Source organism: Lycium ferocissimum, chromosome 7 (genome assembly GCF_029784015.1).
Source record: "Lycium ferocissimum isolate CSIRO_LF1 chromosome 7, AGI_CSIRO_Lferr_CH_V1, whole genome shotgun sequence".
Lineage (NCBI taxonomy): Eukaryota > Viridiplantae > Streptophyta > Magnoliopsida > Solanales > Solanaceae > Lycium > Lycium ferocissimum.
The window spans coordinates 28,337,070-28,354,107 of record NC_081348.1 but is presented as its reverse complement, the minus strand read 5'-3'; the positions used below and the strand labels follow the sequence as shown (position 1 = coordinate 28,354,107).

General features: G+C 37.4%; 4 protein-coding genes and 1 pseudogene across 4 annotated transcripts; all 5 read left to right on the top strand.

The window, feature by feature from the left end:
- The first annotated feature begins 548 nt into the window (after nucleotides 1-548).
- On the top strand, nucleotides 549-1,911 carry LOC132064161 (trihelix transcription factor ASIL1). The gene has a single exon (XM_059457056.1). It carries the CDS (start codon nucleotides 948-950, stop codon nucleotides 1,893-1,895), a length of 948 nt encoding a protein of 315 aa, XP_059313039.1. The 5' UTR covers nucleotides 549-947; the 3' UTR covers nucleotides 1,896-1,911.
- Nucleotides 1,912-3,453: 1,542 nt separating this feature from the next.
- On the top strand, nucleotides 3,454-6,237 carry LOC132062088 (ankyrin repeat-containing protein BDA1-like). The gene is made up of 3 exons (XM_059454731.1): nucleotides 3,454-3,516; nucleotides 4,567-5,217; nucleotides 5,310-6,237. Exons 1-3 carry the CDS (start codon nucleotides 3,454-3,456, stop codon nucleotides 6,123-6,125), a joined length of 1,530 nt encoding a protein of 509 aa, XP_059310714.1. The 3' UTR covers nucleotides 6,126-6,237.
- A 1,656-nt stretch (nucleotides 6,238-7,893) lies between these two features.
- Nucleotides 7,894-11,005, top strand: LOC132062087 (ankyrin repeat-containing protein BDA1-like; annotated as a pseudogene).
- LOC132062085 (ankyrin repeat-containing protein BDA1-like) lies at nucleotides 10,404-13,890 on the top strand. The gene is made up of 4 exons (XM_059454729.1): nucleotides 10,404-10,486; nucleotides 10,598-10,706; nucleotides 12,087-12,704; nucleotides 12,790-13,890. Exons 1-4 carry the CDS (start codon nucleotides 10,404-10,406, stop codon nucleotides 13,606-13,608), a joined length of 1,629 nt encoding a protein of 542 aa, XP_059310712.1. The 3' UTR covers nucleotides 13,609-13,890.
- Nucleotides 13,891-14,562: 672 nt separating this feature from the next.
- LOC132062679 (ankyrin repeat-containing protein BDA1-like) lies at nucleotides 14,563-16,797 on the top strand. The gene is made up of 2 exons (XM_059455211.1): nucleotides 14,563-15,564; nucleotides 15,855-16,797. Exons 1-2 carry the CDS (start codon nucleotides 14,989-14,991, stop codon nucleotides 16,590-16,592), a joined length of 1,314 nt encoding a protein of 437 aa, XP_059311194.1. The 5' UTR covers nucleotides 14,563-14,988; the 3' UTR covers nucleotides 16,593-16,797.
- Nucleotides 16,798-17,038: the final 241 nt, after the last annotated feature.

The following is a 17,038-nucleotide window of genomic DNA, read 5'->3' as shown; positions in this document are numbered from 1 at the left end:
AACGATTGAATTGACAAAGAATTTTTTCCAAATTAAATCAGATTACTATGAGAAATATTTTTTTCCTATCAGATATTTGTATTTGAAATTTACTATGTGCATGACATTAATGATGATTACTATAAATAATTTAATATTATATTTTTATACATAATTTATTTCTTAGAAAATATTAGTATTACACAAAATTTGTGTATAACTGTTATAGAGATGTAATTTTATAAGAATTATACCGCTGTAATAAATGCCACTACTATAATTAGAATGACATTATAGAGGAGTAAAATATAACATAAAAAATTAATTTTAGAAAAATTAGACCGTTATATTAAAATGGTATTATAACGAAAGATAATTATATAGTGATTTGACCGGTATAATATAAAACAAGAAAGAAATCTTTAGAATTGTTGAAATTACCATAGTAAACGTCGGTTGGCTCAATTCAAATGCCTTGCAATTGAAAAAGTTATAGCCCGTTCATCAACAATGTTATACGTCATCATAAATAACTAAAGGAGAGAGAGAGAAACAAACACGAAGATTAATACAATCAAATCAGCCTATTAAAAGTGTTTTTGTCTGCCTCCGCCCACAAAATTATCCTTTTAGGCCACAAAACCCCTCTGCCAACTGACGCCCCCTTTTGGGCGGTTGGCGCCGAACACAGCAAGCAAGCAAGCACTCGGTCAATACGCCCCTCGCGCACGTTAGCCCCCCTAGACACCTTTAGCGGTGGCCTCTTCTCTCTCTCTTTCTCTAGATCTCCACATCAGCCGCCCCCTTTTAACCTAACCTCCCCACCCTCTTTTCCACATTATGCCTCCCTTCTCCTCCGTCCCCCACCACCCCTTTTCTTTCCCCTTTTTTTCCCCACATCATTACAAACCCTTAATCCATCTTAACACATTAATTAGAGACAGATCTAAAACATTCTGTAACTCACAATGGCAACTCTATCTCCATCAACCCAAGATTTCTCTAACGTCGTTACCCCATCCGTTACAGTTGCAGTTTCTTCTCGCCGTTTACCACCACCGTGTTGGTCCCACGACGAGACAATATCACTAATCGATTCCTACAGAGACAAATGGTATTCCCTTCGTCGTGGTAATCTCCGTGCTAATCACTGGCAAGAAGTTGCTGATGACGTGGCTTCTAGAACCCCCGTTGATGTTCCCAAAACCGCCGTTCAGTGCCGTCACAAAATGGAAAAGCTAAGGAAACGTTACCGTAATGAAATACAACGTGCTGCTCCTTATGGTGGGGCTAGATCTGGTCGTTATTGCTCTGCTTGGGTACATTTTAAACGTATGGATAATATGGAAAGAGGTCCTAATGCTGTTGATGAGCCTAGTGATGAGGATGTTCAAGAAGATTACAAACAGAATAACGTTAAACTTATAGGTGATTTCTATGGTAACAATGTGAATATGGGTAATCGGAGTAGTTTTCCAGGGGTTGTGAGTAATGGGGGTGGTGGGTTTCGGATCCGGATACCCGGTATGCCCGGATCGGCTCCACCAATGGCGAACCCGTATAGTAGAGTTGAAAACCCTAACAATTTTGGGTCTAGTAAGATGTTTAGAGATGGGTTTGTGAAGAAAGCTGATTTGGGGAAAAGGGTTGTTGGTGAAGGAGTTGGGGAGAAGGAAAAAGGGGACCCGATGGGGGAAATGGTGGCGGCGATAAAGGTATTAGGGGATGGATTTGTGAGAATGGAGAGGATGAAAATGGATATGGCGAGAGAGCTGGAAGAGATGAGAATGGAAATGGAGATGAAAAGAACCGAGATGATACTCGAATCGCAGCAAAGGATTGTGGAGGCTTTTGCACAAGCGTTGTCGGAGAAGAAACATAAGAAGGTGAAGAGAATGCCAACTCCTGAATGCTAGATTGGTCTTAGGTGTGTGATAAAAGTTGTCTTTTTTTGGTGAATCTTTGGCAGCATTGAATTGCAGAATGCGTATTGGATTACACTAATTTCGCATGTTTAGTGAGCTTGCAATATCCCTTTAACTTCCTTCTTGGTATTTTTACCATTTACTTGAGTAGCAGAAGAAGAATAGGAACTTATTAGTTCATTGATGTAGCAACTTTTTGTTATGAATTTGTGCTAGCATTGCCTGATTACTTGTTGCAGTAATTATGTAATGCAATGTGTTTAGAGCAGGGTTCTGACATTGGAGTTGTTGTTAGTAGTTTGTAGTGCCTGTTTAATTTGGTCAACGGCTATTATGAAGCTTCTTACTGTAGTTTAAAATTGCAATACTCCATTGCTAGAAACGCAATTGTACTTTGGAAACCTTTTTTTTTAAAGTTCTGCTGTCACTTTAAAATACCATGTTCTGGTGCTAGAAAAGCAATTTTGTGGCCAGCTATTTTGGGTGTGCGCCGACCAATTCAAAGAGAACAGGAAAAGGAAAAGGAAAAGATGACTGCAGGAAAGGAAACTGTTCCAGAAATGACTTAACTGTTCCAGAAATGACTTAATCTGAAGCATTTACTTGATGAGGAAAATTTGCGCTTAAATAAACTCCGCGTTGCCATGTCTGCTTGTTCTTTTACTAAATGCCTGCTCTGCATGTCATTAGTAGCCATTACATCTGTATTCTGTAACAAAACAGTACCAGTGCACTATCTAACTGCCTTGGCTGAACAGTGTTACACAAACATCACACTGGAAGAAATGGCACCAATAAGCCATGTTCTATACATACTTTGGTTACAAGATACGAAGAGCTTGGGTCCCAAATTCACTTTGATATAGTAATATTTTTGAATGTTATAAATAACATTGTTAAATGTAGTGATTTGTGGGTCTTTTACAGAGAGAGGTGCTTTTTCAGCCTCTTGTTGTTTCAAGGAAGTAGAATTTGGGTCTCTTCATGAATGTGAATTGCCTTGTGATGTGTTGCAGTTCATTTACGACAGCGAAGATCAAACATGCCCCCCTTTCCCTGCCTTAGTTTCCTCAAATTTTCTAGGGGGCATGGACATGATATGAGTTGAAACCAGCTATTGAAGGTCATCTAAGCTTGTTTTCAAGTGTCTAGAAAAAGATGTCTTTTGGATAACTGTTTTTTTGGAAGCACAATAGGTGGCCTTGCTGGTAGGTTTGCTGGTTCTGTTTTGCTGTAATGTGTAATTTGTTCGATGGTAATACTGCAAGTTAGTCTTGTTTTCCTTTGATAGTAAGAGAGAATGTCATTACTTTGTCGAAGACAACATCATACATGATACATACCTTTGTTATTGACTGGCAAAGACGTTTGTTCTGTCTTGCTGTCCTGTCTTCATGACTTGCCTTTGAATTGATCTGTCAGTGGTTGGTGGGTTGGTCCCTGCTGGAGTGGGTACGTTGGAGTAGCTGGTCGCAAGTGTTTAGTGTGATGCGACCCTTAAATGAAGAGTATATTTCCCCAGGCAAGCAAAATTTTGATTAGCATAACTATGCTGTGGGGACAGAGTACTCGGCAGAATTCTAGTGAGCCTGCCAATTTGAAGAAGTTTAAGGTTCATGGGTTTTGGTGACTTTATGTATGGTTTTCAGAAGCAGAATCATATAAAAAGATTGAAGTTCCTTTTGCTTTTCTAAACAAAGATTGAATTGTACATATTTTCAACTAATGCTAGAGCAGCAAATACATAAACTGTGTTTCCAGTTTGTTTACCAAATCATGCTGGTGCAGCTACAGCCATGCACCATCATCTGTGTCTGCATGATGATCAGCTTCAAACACAGCAACCATGTTACGATCAGATTCAATTATGCAGCTGAAATAACCGTCTCGTCCTTTCTCAATTCTCTTAAATAATGGAGATCAAAATTAACCTTTCGCTACCGAAAATTGCACTCTGCATTTGCATGTGCTCTCTTGTCCATGTCGCCTGTATTGTTTTACAACTTCTTAATATATTAAAGAAGATATTACCATCTGAAAATGGAGTTTTGTATATTAGTGCACCTTAAATAATTTATCAATGCCAACGCCAACATCAATTATCTGCTTCTCTTTCACGCTGAGGTTTAGGCGGATCTGTGGTTTAAACTTTCATGAGTTCAATTCTAAGAAACAATAAATTTTAAACCTTTGCTTTCACATGCTAGTAGAAGTCCTGAAAAAAGGAAAAAAGAAAAACAGAAAGATGTGAAAGTTTCTGTTTTTTTTGGTTTTTCTATAGTATGCGAGTACCAGTAGTCTCATATTAAGGCAAACAGCGATCTCACAAGTTTTGGTGCACAAGAGTTTTTATTAAATGGAATTTGAACACGTACTTGTTTATGGAGACTAAAAGTTTGAACTGAAAGCGGGGGAAACAATATAGAAAGGGGAAAAGGTGGCTACCAGAATTCTCTATTTTGTTGTTGACCACATTTTTTAGTCAATTAAACTTATTGTAGTGTACACAGCTGGAAAGTGAAATATTATATTCCTGTCATAGTTGAAATTCAGCTTTGAAGATTGTGGAAGTCAACTCTTTGGTTTTTACCTTCCTACAAAAGTTGAATTTCGTGATCTTCGGTTGAGATACTCCGTAGTGCTGAGCACAACTTGATGAAAGGAACTAAAGTCTGCAGATTGGTTTTTAGAATTCAGAGGAGAAACAGCCAAAAAGTTCCATTATTCTTTGGTAGAATTAATGGACAGAAGGCTATGGGAGGCTGCTCAAAAAGGAGATGTTCATCACTTGCAAAGTTTGATCAAAGAAGACCCCCTTCTGCTCAGGGCAGTTTCATTAGCAGGAAATGGAACTCCTCTGCATATTGCTTGTTTGAGTGGCCATCCTGAGTTTGCCAAGGAGATCATTCACCTTAGGCCAGAATTTGCTAGAGAATTAAACCAGGACGGTTTCAGCCCTTTGCATATTGCCTCAGCAAATGGGGATATAGAGATTGTGAAGGAGCTCTTGAGCGTCGACTGTAATCTATGCCTTCTCAAGGGGAAGGAAAGAAGAATTCCTCTTCACTATGCAGTAATCCAAGGCAGAAAAAATGTCGTGAGGGAGCTTCTCGAGGCTTCTCCAGATTCTGCAGAAGAAGTGACTGCTCGTGGCGAGACTTGTCTTCATTTATCTGTCAAGAATCATCAGTTTGAAGCATTCAAATTACTAATTGAGAACCTGAAGGAATTTAACAAGTATGATCTTTTAAACAAGAAGGATATCCGAGGAAACACTGTTTTGCATCTTGCTGTGTCAACTAAGCAATACCAGGCAAGTACCTCCGATATCTTCATTATGCCTCTTTCACCTCATCATGTTGATTTTTCTTTTAATTTAACAGATAAAAGAAATGAATCATCCAGGTTGTTGATCTATTGCTCGATGAAAATGCTGTTTCTAAGGGCACAATTGAGGTGAATTCTTTGAACAAGAGAGGCCTTACCCCTTTAGAGGTACTATTTAAGGAATCTGGAGACAGAGATATAGAGGAAATTCTAAGAGCATCTGGTGCTGTATCTGTTGCAAACTTGCAATCTTTGCAACAGGAAGCTTTGCCCCAATCTTGGGTTGTTTCAGTTCAAGATCCATCAGATGAACCATCCAGCAGAGAGCAAAGAAGGGACCGACCCCGATCTCATTCTAAGAAACTTCAGGATTTCTTCAAGTACAATAAAACCAAAGATCCTCCAGGAAAAGTAAGAGACACCCTTCTTGTGATAGCTATTCTAATTGCAACAGCAACTTATCAAGCAGTTTTTAGTCCGCCAGGAGGCGTTTGGCAGGACACTCACTGGCCTGATGACAATAACACCACCAGTAGTGACGGCAAAATGTCCTCACGACATATCGCAGGACAGTCAGTGATGGGAACCAACAATCCAATTTCCTACGGCTTGTTCTTGGTTTTCAACTCCATTGGATTTTTCTTGTCCCTCCACACGATAAATTTCCTAACAATAGGATTTCCTTTGCAATTAGAACTGCAAGTCTCACTTGTTGCCTTGACAGTAACCTATGACACTGTGATGTCTCCCATAACACCTAACCAGGGAATTTCTCTCTTCTTTACTATCTTTTCCATAGTCTTTCCAGTTCTGTTGCCTCACATTACAATGTTGTTTAGAAACTATTGCAAGAAACCTAAACTTTTTATCAAGATCTGTGAACTGTTCACATAGTAGAACATCTTCCTGTATTTTATCTTTTTTTTTTTTTTTGAGGTTCAACCAGGATGTATTGAAATTCTAAAATGAAACCTTTTAATGACATTAATTTACAGTCTCTTTTACACTATTGCTTTTAGATGTTTTTCTTCCAATCACTCGGGTTAAATGATGATAATGGAGAAGGTAAAGGAACTCATTAGGACATTGTTACTCATTCGTCCAACTCTAAAGATTGGGACGTTCTTACTCATTCATCGAACTAAGAGACAATTTGCCTATAAATGAACTTATATGGTTATATTACGTTTTAGAAAGACTATCCAACATGATCTTAATCAGATGTAGGGCATTGCATCTGACACCCACTGGGCCTCTCTTTGGAGCTTGTGTCCCAGGGTTTTGTGCACTAGACATAGGCGGGCTGAAACTCTGCCCCGACCAAAGTGTGAACTATGGGTCTAAAAGAATTTATGATCTGATCTGTGGGGAGTTTAACCCTCAGACAACGCTAAGAATTTCTATTGGAAAGAGCGAACACTGTCTCTTTCTTGTCCTTCTACTTAAAGGGGCAGAGAGAATGCTTTTGCTGCTGAGGAAGTGAACAGTGAAGGTTCAAGACTACTGTAAATACAACCTTATTCAAATACCTTCTTTTTTTTTTTTTTTTGAAATGGTAAGGATTGTACCAGAACAGCACTAAGACTGTGTTAGGAGCTCTGTACAATGTGGCGAAGTGAAAATAAAATAAAATAAATAGTAGTATATCTCATCCTAGACATTTAGGGAGTAACTCTAGAACAGAGTCAGCTTCATTTACAAATTTTATTTTGCACCAAAATTAAAACAAAAAGATGCTGTTAGCCTATATCTTCTGAGTGGAGCTGTGTTTATCTTTGCAATGTGTCAAGTTGCTCCCTTTCCAAACTATCCACCAAATGCAAGCTGCTATGGTGTTCAACCATTTCCTCCTTCCTTTGTCAGTCCCAACAATGGATTCAGCTTGTGCCCTGCATAAATAATAATTTCTGCAGAATAAGTATCCTTTTCTCTGTAGATTGTTCTGTGTAAGAAGTGCTTCTTAAGCAAAGAAGCGCCTTCTGAAGGAGAGATTCCATACCTCGAACTCTCTGCTGCATCAGGAGGGTTGCCAAACTAAAAGATCTAGAAATTGATACTTATGAGGAGTGTTTCCCAACCATGCGTTGTGCCGAAAAAGTATTCTCCTACCATCTCCCAATTTAAAGTGGTCTTGCCATAACCTGCTAATGTTCTTCCAGGTAGAAACCCCAAATGTGGATTTTGTCTTTTTTTGTACACCAATAATTCTCCATATTTATTTGCATTTAGTAACTTCCTTCCATAACTTTTGCATTGTTGAATCACCAAAGCCATTTCATTAGCGAACTTCTGTTTCGTGCTCTTATATATTTGATTAGTCCTCCATCCTTCTTTTTCTTGACTAAAGTTCTCCATTTGAACAAACTAAAATGCGTCTCTTCCTGGTTGCTTTCCCTCAAAAAATCATCTTTTAACTTGTCATCTCTCTTATCAAACTTGACTGATAATGGAATCAAGGACATCAGGTAGGTTGGCAAAGAGTCTAAGACGCTGTTGATTAATATAAGCCTACATCCAAGTGAAAGATAATGCTTCTTTGAGCCTGCTAATCTTTTCTCACATCTTCAACTACCCCCTGCCATATTGCTGTTTATTTTGTCTTTGCCCCGGCCCCATTGGAAGCCCAAGATAAGTTGTTGGAAGTAACTGCATCGGACAACCTATGATAGTTGCCAAAATCTGTGTTGTCCACTTCATCTACAGGATATATGAGACTCTTTCTCCAGTTGACATGAAGGTCTGAGATTGCTTAAAAAATGACAAGAATCAGCCTTAGATGCCTCATTTGGTCCTCTGTGGAGTTGCAAAGGATCAGCGAATCATTTGCAGCTTATAACTCAAATACTTCCCCTACTGCGGACCACAACTAATTTTATTTGTTTTTTGGCTATACTAAGCGAATAGTGATATCCTCAAACTAAGGCACGTAGCTGTCTCACAAGTTTCGTTGCAAGAGAGTTCTCTAACATAGAATTTGAAATTTTATCTGTTTATGGAGAATTTGAACTAAAGGGAACACTTAGAAAGGGAAAAAGGATGCAACCAAATGCTTCTATATTGTAGTTGATCGTATTTGCCGTCACTGACATTTATTTTATTGTACACAGTTAGAAAAGCAAAGGAAAGTGAGAAATATTATATTCCTTTCACAATTGACATTTAGCTCTGAAGGTTGTGAAATTCAACTCTCTTTTTTCACATACAAAAAGAGTTGAATTTGAGATTTTCAGAGCCCAGACATTCTTTTGTGCTTAGCACAACTTGATGAAAAGAAACTAAAATCTGCCGATTGATTTCAAAGGATAAAAAGGCAAAGAAACTGTATAATTCTTTGATATAATTAATGGACAGAAGGCTGAGTGAGGCTGCTCAAAAAGGAGATGTGCATCACTTGCAAAGCTTGATTAAAGAATATCCTCTTCTGCTTGGAGCATTTTCATTAGTAGGTAATGAAACTCCTCTGCATATTTCTTGTTTGAGTGGTCATCTTGAGTTTGCTAAGGAGATTATTCACCTGAGGCCACAATTTGCAAGAGAACTTAACCAGGATGGTTTCAGCCCTTTGCATATTGCGGCGGCAAATGGGGATATAGAGATTGTGAAGGAATTATTGAACGCTGATCGTAGTCTCTGCCTTTTCAAGGGGAAGGACAGAAGAATTCCCCTTCACTATGCAGTAATCAAAGGAAGAAAAAATGTCACGAGGGAGCTTCTTGTGGCTTCCCAAGACTCTTCAGAAGAAGTGACTGCTCGTGGTGAGACTTGTCTTCATTTATCTGTCAAGAATCATCAGTTTGAAGCATTCAAATTATTACTTGAGAGCCTCAAGGAATTTAACAAGTATGATCTTTTAAACAAGAAGGATATCCAAGGAAACACTGTTTTGCATCTTGCTGTGTCAGCTAAGCAATACGAGGCAAGTATCTCCGGTATCTTCATTATGCCTCTTTTATATTATCATCTTGATTTGTAACTTTTAACTTAACAGATAAGAGTAATGAATCGTCCAGGTTGTTGATCTATTGCTCGATGAAAATGTTGTTGCGAAGGGCACAATTGAGGTGAATTCTTTGAACAAAGCAGGTCTTACACCTTTGGAGGTACTAAAGGAATCTGGAGATAGAGATATTGAGGAAATTCTAAGAGCATCCGGTGCTGTAACTGTTCAAAACTTGCAATCTTTGCAACAATCTTGTGTTGTTCCAGTTCAAGATCCATCAAATGAACTATCCAGCAGAGAGCAAAGAAGGGATCAGCCTCGATCTCGTTCCAAGAAGCTTCAGGATTTCTTCAAGTACAATAAAACCAAAGATCCTCTGGGAAAAGTAAGAGACACCCTTCTTGTGATAGCTATTCTAATTGCAACAGCAACATATCAAGCAATTTTTAGTCCACCAGGAGGCGTTTGGCAGGACAATCACTGGCCTGAAGACAATAACAGCACCAGTAGCGATGGCATAATGTCCACGCGGCATATCGCAGGACAGTCAGTTATGGGAACCAACCATCCAAATTCCTATGGCTTGCTCTTGGTTTTCAACTCCATCGGATTTTTTGTATCCCTCCACATGATAAATTTCCTAACAATAGGTTTTCCTTAGCAGTTAGAACTGCAAGTCTCACTTGTTGCCTTGACAGTGACCTATGATACTGTGATGTCTGCCATAACGCCCAACCGGGGAATTTCTCTCTTTTTCTTTATCTTTTCCATAGTCTTTCCAGTACTGTTTCCTTACATCACAATGTTGTTGAGAAATTATTGCAAGAAACCTAGATTCTTATCAAGATTTATAAACTGTTCAGCTACTTGAACATCAGCTTCTTGTATTTTATTCTTCTTTTGAGGTTTAATCAGGATGTATTGAGATTCTAAATTAAAATTTGTTTATGAGATTTATTACAATCTCTTTTCCTTGATCGCTTTTAGATAGTTTTCTTCCAATCATCCTGGTTAATTTATGCTAATTGAAAATGAACTCATGGGTACATTTCATACCGATACAAATAAAATATCCTTGTTAATTTACCTATAAATGGTCTTATATGTTTATATTGCATCTTTACTTCAATTCTCTGACATAAAATGTTGGATAATTAGGCTTGTTCCAATATTTCTTGAAAATTTGAAGTTCTCAAAATTATACTTGGCTAGACAAAGTACCCCATAATCCCATGTATGTTGATATGTTTGGAAGGAAACACAAACCCCCTGATGCTGAAACCAGTGAATTGAATAGCACAAATGTCCATATCAGGTTTCAGATTATCATTAGAGCAATTATTTACATTTTGAATTGCTTAGCAATCTGAACATACAATTAAGATATAGTTTAGATCAAGAAATCTTCCTCTTCTTTTGAACATAGGAACATTAGCAGCAGCGGTGTGGAGGCACGTAAAAATACACCAGAAAGAAAAAGGCATAGTGACATAGGCTTCAACATAGATATTAATCAAACTTTCACATTCGTGAAAGTAGCTTGACGTGTTGTGTTCTTGACTCTTCCATACGGAGTATTATTTTATTAAACAAACTCTGAAATGAAGACCAACCTGTGTCGGGTCTGAATTCAGGCACTGAACATTATTCTATATTATCAATTTGACTTTGAATTTGCTAACCACCTAGAATATTAGGATCACCTCAATTCAAGTATTGGCTGCAGTTGTCAATAGTTTCTCAGAGACCCGTCCAAAGGTGTAGCGTCATGGTCAATGAAGTGGAGGGAAAATCATGGGAGAGCAAAAACCCCAAACAGAGCAAAAAAGGGTAGATGATTTCTTCTCATCTCTACGTTTGTGTGGACAGTTTGTCAGTACCTACATGTACAGGTGGAAATAGATGTGGGCAAGAAATTTACTCGGACACCAAAGACCATGGTAATTCATATTCAATTTAGTTTTTGTTATCTTGTAAAAAAGGCTTTTAAAAATGTGTATAGGATGAAACCTAGAAATGCATAATATAATTTATTTAACTACCATAGGTCTATTCAAAAGAAATTTTAGAATTTCACCTGTAGATATCGCATATTATCTTATGGCATTAGTACACGTTTCCTAACAATTCAACCTAATCCTCAGGTTTTTTTAATTTATTTAACTACCGCAGGTATATTCAAAAGAAATTTTAGAATTTCACCTGTAGATGTCACATATTATATTATGGCATTGGTACACGTTTCCTAACAATTCAACCTAATCCTCAGGTTTTTTTAATGCATTGGACTTGCATTAGTCATACAAGTTGGTTAAACACAACTTTTAAAATTCATAATCACTAAAAAGAGCAAGTCATTATATACATGGCATTATCTGTTTGAGTCTGTCAATTCTTAATTCAAGAAGAAAGCTCTTAAAACCTGAAGTCAAAGTGAACTGAAATTGATTGATCCATTCAGCACGATTTAGATGATTTTAGCACAGCAATTATATACATTTTATTGACTTTGAATTGCGTACAAATCAGAACACACGATTAATAGATGCAGAAATCTCCAAACGTATAAGTCCTTATCGAGTAACGAAAAGTTTATTCATAAAATATTGAACTTTTGAACCAGATGAATACTGTAAATTCTCCAAATAAGTTGCTTGACATATTTTACTTATATATCAAAAGTGAGCGATTTATTGATAACTAACATTTGTCTTACTATTCAATAAACTTGAGATTGCCAACTATTAATTCAAGAAGAAAGTTCTCATCCTAAACGAGTCAAACTGAATTCAACTCTTTTTTTTTTCCCATACAAAAAGTGTTAAATTTGAGATTTTCAGAGCTGAGATATTCCTTTGTGATGACCACAACTTGATGAAAGAAAGTAAGAACTAAAATTTGCGGATTGATTTTAGAATATAAAAAAGCAAAAAAGTTTATATAATTCTTTGGTAGAGTTAATGGACAGAAGGCTATGGGAGGCTGCTCAGAAAGGAGATGTTCATCACTTGCAAAGCTTGATCAAAGAAGTCCCTTTTTTGCTTGGGGCAGTTTCATTAGCAGGAAATGGAACTCCTCTGCATATAGCTTGTTTGAGTGGCCATTCTGAGTTTGCTAAGGAGATCATTCATTTGAGGCCAGAATTTGCAAGAGAACTAAACCAGGACGGTTTCAGCCCTTTGCATATTGCCTCAGCAAATGGGGATATAGAGATTGTGAAGCAGCTCTTGAGCATTGACCGTAATCTATGCCTTCTCAAGGGGAAGGACAGAAGAATTCCTCTTCACTATGCAGTAGTCAAAGGCAGAAAACATGTCATAATGGAGCTTCTTGTGGCTTCTCCGGACTCTGCAGAAGAAGTGACTGCTCGTGGCGAGACTTGTCTTCATTTAGCTGTCAAGAATTATCAGTTTGAAGCATTCAAATTATTACTTGACAACCTCAAGGAATTTAACAAGTATGATCTCTTAAACAAGAAGGATATCCAAGGAAACACTGTTTTGCATCTTACTGTGTCGACTAAGCAATACGAGGCAAGTATAGTCATTATGCATCTTTTATCTCTTCTTGTTGATTTTCAACTTCCAATTTAACAGATGAGATAAATGAATCATCCAGGTTGTTGATCTATTGCTCGATGAAAATGTTATTGGTAAGGGCACTATTGAGATGAATTCTTTGAACAAAGCAGGCCTTACACCTTTGGAGGTACTACTTAAGGAATCTGGAGATAGAGATATTGAGGAAATTCTAGGAGCATCTGGTGCTGTATCTGTTGAAAACTTACAGTCATCGCAACAAGAAGCTTTGCCCCAATCTTGTGTTGTTCCAGTACAAGATCCCTCAAATGAACAACCTAGCAGAGAGCAAAGAAGGGACCGGTGTCAATCTCGCTCTAAGAAGCTTCAAGATTTCTTCAAGTACAATAAAACCAAAGATCCTCCAGGAAAAGTAAGAGACACCCTTCTTGTGATAGCTATTCTAATTGCAACAGCAACTTATCAAGCAGTGCTTAGTCCACCAGGAGGTGTTTGGCAAGATAGTTATTGGCTCGAGGCCAATAACAGCACCAATAATGATGGCAAAATGCCCTTGCCACATATCGCTGGACAGTCAGTGATGGGAACCAACAATCCAATTACCTATGGCTTGTTCTTGGTTTTCAATTCCATCGGATTTTTCGTGTCCCTTCACACGATAAATTTCCTCACCATAGGATTTCCTTTGCAATTGGAACTGCAAGTTTCACTTGTTGCCTTGGTAGCAACCTATGATACTGTGATGTCTGCCATAACGCCTAACAGAGGAATTTCTCTCTTCTTTTTTATCTTTTCTTCAGTCTTTCCAATTTTGTTGCCTTACATTACAAAATTTGTGAGAAACTATTGCAAGAAACCTAGATTCTTGTCAAGATTTATCAACTGTCCAGCTACTTGAGCAACATCTTCTTGTATTATATTCTTCCTTTGAGGTTCAATCAGGATATATTGCGATTCTAAAATAAAACTCGTGTACGAGATTCAATTACAATCTCTTTTTCTTTATCTCTTACAGATATTTTCTTCCAATCATCCTGGTTAATTGATGATAATGGAAAAAAAAAACTCACTGGGACATTCATAATCATTCATCAAATTAAAATCATAGAAGTCCTTTTGAATTTGATCCCATGTTCTTGAGATGATAGGATCTCATAGATGTTGATCAAACTTTAACATTCATGAAAGTAGCTTGACGTGTTGTTTTCTTGATGTTTTCATAGTAATTTGTTAAACAAACTCTCGAATGAAGACCAACCTGAGTCAGGCCTAAATTCAGGCACAGAACATTATTCTATAGTATCATTGACTTTGAATTTGTTGTACACCTGGAACATTAATATTACCTCACTATCAAGTATTGGCCGCAGTTGTCAGTAATTTCTCAAAGACCATTCCCAAGGGAAAAGGTGTAGCGTAGTGGTCAATGAAGTAAAGCAAAATAATGGGAGACCAAAAAACTCAACAGAGTCCAAAAAAGGCAAGGTGATTTCTTCCCATCTCTAACAGAGTCCAAAAAAGTTTTTGTGAACAAAGTTACTCAATACCTATACAGGTACCCAGTGGAATAGTGGATGCGTGCGCAAACTGGCTTGGGCACCAAAGACTATGTTAATCCTTATTTAATCTAGGTTGAAGTTAATAAACTTACAATATTACAAAAAAAAAGTAGGATAGAGATGGAGTTATTGTAACAAAAGTAAAAACCTAGAGTGTGGTTAAACGTAAACTTTAAAATTCATAATCTGAATTCAAAATAGAATAAGAAGATAGCTGTATGAACAAGAAAAAGAGTAAGTATGTATCCAGTGGCAACACTATGCTGAATTCAAAATTCTGGGGAAGGCAAAAACGTAGAATGGGGCATTATCTGTTCAAGATTAACTATTCTTAATTCAAGAAGAAACCTCTTAAAAGTTAAAAAGTCAAAGTGAACTGAATTAAACTAATCTATTCAACAAATTTGCTGATTAGCAGCGCAATTATTTACATTTCATTGACTTTGAATTGCTTACAGATCTAAAGCACACGATTAATAAATGCAGAAATCTCCAAATGTGAGCGACTTATTGATAATTAACATTATCTTACTAGTTCAATAGACCTGAGATTGCCAATTATTAATTCAAGAAGATAGCTCTCATCCTAAACAAGTCAAACCCAACCAAATTAATTAATCCATTAAGCAAAATAAGAGATCATTTTAACAGAATATATAAGCTCAAAAGAAAGCTAAAACTTTCTGTAAAGCATTTTTCTTATTGGATGGTTCAAAAGAATGGATCAAAGGTTATTATTTCAAGCTGCAAGAACAGGGAATACAGAATACTTGCACAATCTTTTGAAAGATTACCCCCTTTTGCTGGACACTGCTTCATTAGCTGGTGGAGAAAATCCCCTTCATATTGCTTGTATTTTAGGACATGTTGATTTTGCAAAAGAGTTGATTAAACTTAAGAGAGAATTTTCTGGTGAACTGAACCAAGATGGTCTAAGTCCACTTCATATTGCATCAGCTAATGGGAACATGGATATCATAAAGTTGCTGTTAAATTTAGACCATAATCTTTGCAAGATCAAAGGTAGAGAACAAAGGGTTCCTTTACATTATGCAGCTATTAAGGGAAGAGTTCGAGTAATTACAGAACTTATTACAGCTTCTCCTGATTGCATTACGGATTTTACAGCTCGAAATGAGACAGCACTTCACCTTGCAGCAATGAATTACCAGTTCGAGGCCTTCAGAGTTTTGGTGGAACACATCAAGAATTTGAAAAAGGAGGATGTCTTTAACAAAAAGGATGACCAGGGGAACACGATATTGCATGTTGCTGTCTCAAGAAGACAATACGAGGTTGGTTTTTCTCTGTTACTTTCACTTTGTTTGTTTTAGTTTGACTTGATGTTGAGTTTAAGAAAATAAAGAACTTGTGGTCTTAAACTAAAGATGTGTGATGTACCAAATTACCCTTTGAATCCCGTGGTCTTAAATTATGCCATGTAGGATGTTGGGGATAAAGAGTTACTAAATACAGAAAGTGACATTCTTTTTGGAACATACTAAAAAAGAAAGAAAGACTAAAACGGAGGGGATACTTGTCTTGTTATCTTATCCAAAATTGCTAATTTTTTTTGGTTAACTAGGTAGTTAAGTTGCTGCTTCGTGAGCAAGTTATTCTTAGGAGCGTGGTGGAGGTGAATTCTTCGAACAAGGGGGGTTTAATGCCCCTGGATGTTTTAGGGTTATTTCAAAGTGAAGCTGGTGAGAGGGAAATCGAAGAGATGCTTAGGGAGGCTGGAGCAATGAGGGCTAAAGAATCACAAACTACAGCACAAGAATCAGCTATTCATGTTAATGAACAAAACAGATCAAGATCACCAGCTAAACAATTGCTTGACTATTTTAAGTATGATACCATTAAAGATTCTCCGGGCAGTGTGAGGAATACCTTGCTTGTGTTAGCAGTACTCATTGCAACAGCAACTTATCAGGCTGTGCTTAGTCCTCCTGGTGGTGTTTGGCAAGACGACAACTCGGGTACTGGCACACACCATGTTGCAGGGGAATCAATTATGGGATATCATAATCCAAAATCATACCGCATATTCTTGATTTGCAACTCAGTTGGCTTCTTTACATCTCTTCACATGATAAATTTCCTCACAATCGGATTTCCTATGAGACTTGAGCTGCAAGTTTCGATTACATCCCTTGTGTTCACTTATAATACTTCTATGATGGCGATAGCACCCCGCTTATCCACTCTCTTCATTGTTGTCTCTGTAGTTATGCCATTTGTGGCACCCATCGCGACTGTTGTGCTGAGGAACTTTTTCAAGGCACCAAAATTTGAAATTCCCTTTATTGGTCAAGTTGTTTAATGTAGTCAGGATGAACTATTGCTTGTCAATTCTTGTTAGGAAGCAAATTCTCTTCTTGGATCTACAGAATGTATGTGGATATCATTATATTGGTTGTATAAAAATCTCATAATGTCTTGTCGTTACCTTCCATCCTAGAACTTGTAATCTTCTTATTTTTTTGAGTCTTCAGAAAGTGATGGGAAATGACAGAAGTCTTGACATGCTTCCTTTCTAGTGATTTGGACAAATCAAGTTAAATTTTTTCCTTGAAGATAGCAATTGTCACACCCCAACCTTGGGGGGTGTGGCCGGCCCCCGGCACCTGAAAGGCCGAGCGAATCAACTGTGATATCTGAACTCTGTAACGTGAATCATAGACCGACAAGGCCGCTTATTAACAATTGTAAGAAGTATATCATAACAACCTGCAAGCAGAAAAGGCCCAACAACACATATATGCATAA